This window comes from Canis lupus, chromosome X (assembly GCF_003254725.2).
Source record: "Canis lupus dingo isolate Sandy chromosome X, ASM325472v2, whole genome shotgun sequence".
NCBI classification, from domain to species: Eukaryota; Metazoa; Chordata; class Mammalia; order Carnivora; family Canidae; genus Canis; species Canis lupus.
In genome coordinates, this window is record NC_064281.1 from 67,770,780 (window position 1) to 67,780,314 (window position 9,535).

The 9,535-nt window shown below is 37.9% G+C and overlaps 1 protein-coding gene across 2 annotated transcripts in view; it reads left to right on the top strand.

Moving 5' to 3' along the window:
• The window catches only part of DACH2 (dachshund family transcription factor 2), a 180,806-nt gene extending 175,689 nt beyond the window's left edge, over positions 1-5,117 (top strand). The window contains exon 8 of one of the 2 annotated variants that reach the window (XM_049107473.1): positions 244-5,117. In XM_049107473.1, coding sequence (XP_048963430.1) covers positions 244-248 — 5 coding nt within the window. In that variant the 3' untranslated portion in view covers positions 249-5,117. The remainder of the gene's footprint in view (positions 1-243) is intronic. The other variant, XM_049107472.1, reaches the window with a different exon arrangement.
• Positions 5,118-9,535: the final 4,418 nt, after the last annotated feature.

A 9,535-nucleotide genomic window follows, 5' to 3' on the forward strand; every position in this document is an offset into this window, starting at 1 on the left:
CTTTGTATGATTTCATTTTTAATAGAATGAAACTCACATCAATGAATATATGTTTAAGGGCTAAGCCTAATAAAGTAATACATTTACTACACAGAGATTTATTCAAATCTTGAACATATATAGCACAGCAAAATACTATAAAGCCAGTTTGTGGTTTTCAGTGAAGTTCATTGAGTAGATGGATTGAGGATTTTCTTTGTCGTAATAAAATTTTGACCAGGTCTTATTGTTTTTTCTGTGCAGCCTGAACACTGATGCCGGAACTCCAACTGATCATAGGCACGAGTAGAGTGCTGTAGCAGTTACCTGCTTATCTAGTGCTGTAATTCTTTAGAATTAATACTCAAATTCTTAAAATATGGAATCTTCAATTAGTATTTGTTCACTAGGGATAAATAGAACCTTGCACGTACTGGGAAAATGTGCTAGTGAATAGGTTTCATAAGTTTTTAGGGGATAATCATAATGATGATTGAAAATGATACTTTACACTTTTATAACCCCTTTCTTCCATGGAGTTCATAGTGCTTCATAAATGTTATCACATCAATCCACACAGCATTGTAGTGGGGTAAGTAGGTGCTATAATGTTTGAGACAGAGAAAATGCTATTTCTAAATAGTGTGGCAGAAACTTAAATGTAGGCACATCCACTTTAAGCTGTGATTACTGTGAAATAGCTTTATATTTGGCTGACCTGGGATTTAACAGGAAATATGTGAGGAGGTAACTCATTTGTGCAAATGACCAATATTTGTTATCACTGAATTGGAGCTCACTTTTCTAAACAAAAACAAAAACAAACAAATAAAAAACACACTTGTAGTGTTCTTTAAGGGAATATAGACAGATCTAGTTTGCAGATTTTGCCATATCTAGTTCTTCCTTTGAACTTTTGAGAGTAAAGCAAGTCATTTAATCCCTTTATACTAGCACATTCTTTATTTATAAAGAAGGCAATGATAAAAACACATACCCAAGCTGCTAAAAATATCCCCTTTATTCTTTTCTGCTCTCCTCCCATCTCCAATCCTGCTTCCTCTTTATTAAGCTATCAACAACTAAACAGACTGAAAAATCTATAGACATAAGAAAGGCAGATATGATGGACCACTCACATCATGGTTATTTTCTATTGTTCACTCTATGATCTAGATATGACCAGATGCCTAAGATGTTCCAGTAATTAGAATCAAATGGATCATTTGGCTTGAATTGTCCAGGAAATTGCCTTACATATCTTTAACCATTTACTAAATGGAGATCTGGACAAAGGCTGGTGGCAAATACCTGTCATTATTTTTATGCCTCCTGAGAATGTAATAGAGCAGTATTCCAATGTGTTAAGTGGCATTCTAGTGATCAAAAAGTTTCAATGTCTCATCCTAATATGCCCTCCTTACACCAAGCAAAATATAATCTATTATGTTATTTTTACATCTGCCCTACAATTAATTGATGATGTGACAAAAGCACCACTCATCCTATGCAAAATTCCAACTGCGTTTTTAATCCATTCTCCAATAATCAGTTCCCTTTTTTGCACAACAGTACATACAATGGCCACCTACTCTACACAGTTTTAAATGTTACATTAATTCATATCAATGTGACATTCGAGTCATTCCATGCTCTAAAGGAATCTCTTAAGGCACAGGAATTTGACTTCCTGTGTTCTTGATAGACTATAGAAAGTCTACGTCCATAGAGTAGGTGTGCCGCTTCAATCTACTTCAGGGAAACAATGCCAAATTAGAAATAAATCATGGGTAAGAAAAACAATCATGGATTGAGGCAAATATAATTTTTTAAAAAATTATTAATATCAGATATCTGAACTGCATAACAAATAGGTGTGATTAAAAATACAGCATCCAGAAATGTCTCATTATTATCTGATAGTCAAACGTGTACTAAACTATAGGGGAAATTGAAGAGCATTTTCAAATTAACTAAGTCACTTAAAAACAAACAAGAGTCTTTTAACAAATAGATGTGTTTCATTGTGCTTGACTGAACTATAAGAAATCTTTTTGTTGTTGTTGTTGTTGTTTCTGGCCTTTTCCCACATATCTGCCTTTTTTGTGACACGTGATTTTAGCTTTTTACTTTCATAAGCTTCAGATGTATGCTACAGAAGGCAAGTCTCACACTTTCTGGGTTTGAAACAACCAGGCATGTTCTTTAAAGATAATTCAATTGATCAGCAGAGGCTCACCTCCTGTAGGAAGGGGGCCACACCAGACTCCTGTGCCATGGTGTATGCCTATATCAGGCAATGCTGTGCTAACAGAAGGACTATATGGACCTTCATTTTTATTTTAAAAGATCACATTTGTGTATATCAAATCCCCCTTTGACTTATCTGGTAAATCTTAAAGCAATAAACTGCAGCAGCTCTTTCCAAATGTTAGTGTTTATTGCTCCTTATAAATTCTCAAGCTTCCTAACATTCTTCTAAAGAGGTTTTGTTGGTTGCTCTCCCTGATCTTTAATTTTGTTTATATCTAGAATGAATATTAGATAATCTCTTTTGGAACTCAAGTGCAAACCTTCTTAAAAACATGAAACATTTAATTACTAATTGGCTATTTCCTGTTCCAAATGAAATGAGCACGCTGGGTTTGGATTGAAATTCAGCGACAGCTCTCCTCTATTTATGGTTCCAGATGTTTTTGTTTTATCTAGTTTACTTTGACAGCTACTACTAAATGATAAATCACTCATATTATAGCGAAATGCATTTTGAAATTGAAATGTGGCAAACATTGAGATTGCTGTAAGCATCAATGTCAATTAGCAGGTCAATATTGGCTCCTTCCTTATGATCACTCAGTATTGATATATGTAAAACAGTAACAATCTCAGCCATTATACAGCATGCTGCACAAGAGTCTATTTTGCTAGTATCATCTAAGTTAGGAGAAAAAGTTTTACCACTATGAAATCTCAATTTATTGTATTCTGGGTGGGAAAATTAATTCATATTAATACTGTCATTTTCTTGTTAGCCTAGTTTTTCTTTGGATTTTTGAGCTTCTGTAGAAATAGCTCCTAGGTAGGCCTTCTAAACAAGCATATTTAATGAAGGGTATGGGCAGATATGTTTGTCTTTTTTTTTTAAGGCAGTAATTAAACATAATAAGAGAGATTTTTCAGAAATCATTTTTCTAAAGGGAAATGGTGATTGCTTTTTACCATTTGTTACTGTGCTTATGGGCCTTTTTTATAAGATTATTTTGTTTTGTTTCAAGTTTGTAATGTTCACAATTTATATTGCATGATTTTAGCTTTAGCTACATTGTATAAAATTCAATCCTGTTTTCCATTTGATGCTGAAGAGCTTTCCTTTGACATTCAGGCTGTTTACACAGAAGATGAGGTAGACTGGAAAACAGCAACGATCTGGCGAGTTTTCATAATGACTATTCTTAGATGCCACAAAGGAATTTGACCAATTTTCTGGGGTGACAGACTACTAAACAGTTCCCCCAAATTCAAACATTGTTTTCTTCCGGTCCTAGGTAAAGTTCAAGTGAATTCTACAGGATTTTTGGCAAAATATCTGGTTGCCCTCTAATGAAGTTTGGCCCTCTAGGTCATCTGACTAACATAGACTTTTATTCTTCTATTACTTTACCATTATCTTTATTTTTGGTTCTGAAGTATTATCCAGATAATTCCACTCACTCAACACAATATCTATATAGAGAAAAAAAGAAATATTTTAAAGATTTTATACACAAGGCTTAAAAGATATATTTTCCTCCTGACAATGCTAAATTTTGACCAGACTGAATTAATATCTTAGACTAAGCATATCAGTCCAAAAATGATAATGTACTTTCCTTTCTATGTAAATTTTATATATTCGGCTCACAAATAGAGACTTTCATTGTTTCTTAAGCATGGGTGATGGACTTGTACATCCCACTTTATTTCCTGGTTCTTCTTTTGTGACCAAAGTCAAATTTTTATGATGTAGTTGGATAGAGACTCAGGTCATAAGCCATGACTATCAAAAAGAGCAAGGTTAGACAAAAGGAGGTAGAATTCCTTTTGGAAAATTGTTTCCAAGTATAATTTTATCCATACAATCAAATATGGATAGTATGCATTCTTTTGATTGCCAACATTTAAGTTTGACCAAACACATGGTTAAATTGGTAATCAGAACTAGTCCCCCTTCATGCAGTATACATAGTCTCAGGGTTAGTCTGGGGAGGGGAAATTCTAAATGTACAAAGCTATCATTACCTTAGATGATAGCCAGACACTCTTTTCTCCTTGTTGTGGTAAATCATAGGGATCTTGAACATATCATTATATGCAAAACGTGACAGTCATGTGGATAACTGTAGATATCACATTTTATGAAAGAAGTCTTCTCAGTCTTCAAGGTCTTAAGTGCAGTGAGAAGAACAGATGCTGTACCAAAAAATGAGAGATCTTTGAAAACTTACCCAATAACAATAGATGTGTTAAGAAATTTTAAATTTTACCAATATTAAATCAATCCTGTTACATCAGATCATTTAGGTTCCTGAAAATAGAAGTTCAATATTTTTAAGCACATATCAGAATTATTCCTCAGAAGAACTAACTTGTTTTCTTTTTTTTAAAGGAGGTAACTATTACTGTTTAGCAATGGCACAACAGTTTTATTCGGCCTGAAAGGTCCTCGCTGGCTTTACATAAATGAAGATGCTTGTGATTCCAGTTTATCTCTGAAACTATTCAACATGGAATTATTGCAATTGTGTTTATCAACAAAGCTTTGTTTACTGAAGCATCTATTCAGTCTGTTACATTAAAATAGGAACATGTGTACAGTTTAAATGCAATGATGTAAACTCTTTCCTTGCATTCGATTGATCAGTTTAAGAATATGAGCTAAATCCTAATCTAATGGGTAAAGTAACCTGACCATATATGATGCTTTTCTATGCTCACTTCAGCTTGATTTTTGTCTTTTAAGGAAAAACAATGCAGTAATGTGTTAGAGACTAGAAACATATGTATGGTTTCTCTGTTCTGCCATATATAAGTTAAAGTACACCTTCTTTGTTAAAAATGTACTTGCTAAACCTCAGTATAAATAAAAGCATTTTGATTTTGTCAGTTGTCACTGAGTTTTTATTTTCAAATTGCCAACTGCAGTCATTGAAGTAAAGTTATAATGCAAATCAAAATTCAGGAACTAGGTTGGTATTTGCAAAACTTTCTCTGGTTTGGTTATTTCCAAACAAATATGAACATCCATCTTATTTCAGTTCACTAGTTTAAATAGGCCAATATTCTTGTCCTAAATTGTTCAATTGAATCACACCAGATTGCCATTTCCTGGCTGTGTGTGCTTAGTGAACTTGCTTTTAGGAGGAAGGGTTGTATTGGGAAACAGAAAAAATGTGGTAAATAAAAAACTGTAAAATCATTTCTGAACATCTGTTATTTCTAAAAAGTTTCTTCTTGAGAACCACCTTCAGTGAATAACAAGAAAATGGAAAGGGCATGTATCTATTCTGGCCCAAAGAAATTTCTGTACATCCAAATATTCATTGTAGTCTAATGAAAAACCAAGGCTAGATTTTTAAAAAGCTTAATGAAAACCAAAACCAAAACTGTGGCCCTACCCTAGTTAATCTAAAATGTCTTCACCTTCTCTTTGGTTTATTCCCACTAAAATCCTTGAGTCTATCTAAATTCTGGTTCATCAAAGAGCCTCTCAGTTACTCCTACACATTGCTACTTCTACTCTTCACCGTGCCTTATAAAAGATGTGTTGCATTCCACAGCTGGCTCACCACAGACTGTAGGTCTTCTAATTTGGAATCATATTGCTTACTTCCAGATGTTTGTTCTCACCATCACCTCTTTATCACCCTTATTTATGGAAGTTTTAAGAGTCCTAAGATGACTGTAAGCTCATCCTCTGCTTTGGAAGAGAAATATCCCTCAGAGTTTTTGGTGGCTAAACAGGCCTGCTCTGGTAGTATGACCTCCTTCCACCATAACACAATAAAAAGGGTACCAAAGAGTCAATCACATGATATGCAGGATTGCATAATTCAAAGTTGAACGCAATGACCAGAGGAAGCATGTGCCCTTTGCTGCCCAACCCTCAGGGTTCCAGGTGCTCAATACTGTCTGTGGTTTAACCTCATCTGGAAGCAGTTATCCACACTGGCTTAACGTTGTTGGGGCAATTTGATTCTGAGTCTGGTGGATAGCTGGTACTTCCTAGGAAGTAGAAGCAACTATAGGATTCTTCTGATTATTTGAAGCTTACCTCATTGGCCCATCTGAGGAGAATGGGAGCAGAAAATACTGGAATTGAAACCCACTCTGCACCCTCATGTTTCCTGGGATAGGATTGCTTTCTATTTCAATGCGAACCCTTGACCACCCTTCCACCACCTCCTCCTCACCACTACCTCCCCCTCCTCTGACAACATAAGAACCTTAGTCTTGAGAAAAGAGCACAAGACAGGAATTCCTTCATTGCAGGGAAGTGGATTCACTGTATATCAATTATTTCTTAGGTATAAGCTGTCTTCTAGGGTTGGGAGGATCAGCATTACATCATTTCCCTCTCCTTGGAGATTGTATAATTTACATTTATCCTGAGACTGGCTAGAGAGGCTTGATTAGCTGCATGCAAATTTCAGGGACTGTGATCTCCAGTTCACTGCTTATGCACTAGTGGTGGGGGGAAACAACTGCTCCTACCTCCAGGCATAATCATAAGACTGTCATTCTTAATGATAATTCTAGTATAAGGGTCTTCTCATCTCTTTTAAAGTACCTAAAATTTTTGGAGATCCAATTGTCACTCTTCCCAACTACTACGTGTATAAATGAATGCTGAGGGATTTGGTCATGAAGGCTCCCCTTCATCAACAAACACCAACGTTGTGCCTTCTTACTCAGGGAAAAGTGTCTCTGTGGATGATGATCCAAAAATAACTTATAATAGAATCTTAGACTAAGGAGTGTATGGGAGGACCTTTGAAGATCATCAGTAGCCTGATATCTCAAAGGGAGGCACATAATTAGTATTTGAACAATTACAATGCCAAGAAGATAATTCTTTCATTAGCAGCTTTTAGTATAGAAAAGTGTAAACTGATAGTGAACCAAAATTTTGTCATTTCAACTTGAACTTGATAGAGAAAAACTAGCGCAATCATACACATAGGTAAGTGATTCCTCATTAAAAATGATAGAAATCCATCAGATGTTAGATGTTATAGGTAATGGAAACAAATCAGCATGGTTTCTTCGTGTTTGCACTCATGTTCATGCATGTATGCCCACACACAGTATATAGACACAAAACACAACTTTTCTTTCTCAATGAGTTATTGAAATCAAATCTGAACCTTTTATAAATTTTACATGGTTCAATTGTCTCTTGGATAATATGAGCAGCTACATTATGAGATTGTAAAAAGAAAGGTAGGTATGCAGCTAGTAAGCTATCATCAGAAAAGGTGGAAGTAATCTTATATATAAAATGCCTAGATGTCGATGATAATTCTGAAGCTCAGCTCCTTAATGTTTTAAACAAAGTCCCCTCTATTGACCTCATACTATCCATGTGAGATTTCCCCTTTTATGCATTATCTCAGTTACATTGCAATCTTTCTCTAAAGTTTCTAGTTTTAAACTAAATGATAGAACTGAGAACACAGCCTGGGGCAATGTTTTAAGTCCTGATACATTAGACATATGGAAGACGGAAATTTCAGGAAAGTAAACACACTGATTTAGTAAAAGTAAGACTGCCTAGGATATCCAGGAATATTTATTAAAATTTTTGGAATTGATTTATGCTCCATCAACAATTTCCCTTACCTATCTGGGTTTTTTAATTTTTATTTTTTAAAAATAATTTATTTATTTATTTATCTGAGGGAGAGAGAACTGTCAGGAGCCATAAGCAGGGGCAGGGGAAGGGCAGAGTAAGGGGGCAGAGAAAGGGGGGAAAGAAGGGGAGGGAGTCAAAGGAGGAAGAGGGACAAGCAGACTCCCCACTGAATGGGGAACCCTGCATGGATCTCTTTCCAGGATCGAAAGATCATGAACTGAGCTGAAGTCAGATGCTCAACAAACTAAAACACCCAGGCACTCTCTCCCTTACCTATTTGAATCAGAGAGTTGTGACAGGATGCACTACAATAAATGCAAATGCAGTTAAACCTTAATAATGAACTTTCCAGGCCATGACTTGTTAATTAATTGTGTTATGATGGGGGGAATGTTTTCTCATCTTTAGACGACTTTTCTTGAAGCAAATTAAACACATTATACTCAGTTAATTTTATGCTAAAAAATACAATAAGTAGCAATAAACATATAACAGGAACTCATTAGAGAGATTAATCTGAGGGCAGTGTGGGATGGATTGAATGGAGATGGTACAGGAAGAGACACAGTTACCTGTCATAAAATAACACTTTTAAGAGGAGGGGCAAGATGGCGGAAGAGTAGGGTCCCCAAGTCACCTGTCGCCACCAAATTGCCTAGATAACCTTCAAATCATCCTGAAAATCTAGGAATTTGGCCTGAGATTTAAAGAGAGACCAGCTGGAATGCTACAGTGAGAAGAGTTTGCGCTTCTATCAAGGTAGGAAGACGGGAAAAAGAAATAAAGAAACAAAAGGCATCCAAGGGGTAGGAGCCCCGCGAGGAGCCGGGCTGAGGCCGGGGCGAGTGTACCCAGGACAGGAGAGCCCCGTCCCGGAGAAGCAGGAGCTGCACCGACCTTCCCGGGCGGAAAGGAACCCGCAGGGAGTTAGAGCAGGACCCAGGAGGGCGGGGATGCCCTCGGGCTCCCTGGGACAGTAATAGACACCTGCGCCCCGGGAGAGTGCGCCGAGCTCCCTAAGGGCTGCAGCGCGCACGGCGGGACCCAGAGCAGCTCGGAGGGGCTCTGGCGGCGGCTCCGCGGAGGGAGCTGCGCGGCCCAGGAGTGCGAATCCAACAGCGCAGACCCCGGAGCACAGGGCGCCGGGACACAGCCCAGGATCCGGCCTCCCCCCGGGACAGGCAGAGGCCAGGAGGGCCCAGGACAGCAAGGACGCTCCTGCCCCGAGCTGAGCAGATCAGCGGCCCCGCCCCGGAGCATCCAGGCCCCTTTGGACGGAGAGCTCCGGAGTTCCTGCGGGAGCTGAATCCAGGGCTCCAGAGCTGGCCGCCGCCCATGAGGTTGTTCCTCCTGGGGCCTCACGGGGTAAACAATCCCCACTGAGCCCTGCACCAGGCAGGGGGCAGAGCAGCGCCCCCAAGTGCTAACACCTGAAAATCAGCACAACAGGCCCCTCCCCCCAGAAGACCAGCTAGACGGACAAGTTCGAGGGGAAGTCAAGAGACTTAAAGAACACAGAATCAGAAGATACTCCCCCGTGGTTTGTTTTTTTCTTTTTCTTCTTGATTTCTGATTGCTTCCCCCACCCTTTCTTTCACCTTTCTTTCTCTTTTTCTTCTTTTTTCCTTTTTTTCTTCCTTTTTTCTTTTTTCTTTTTCTCTTTTC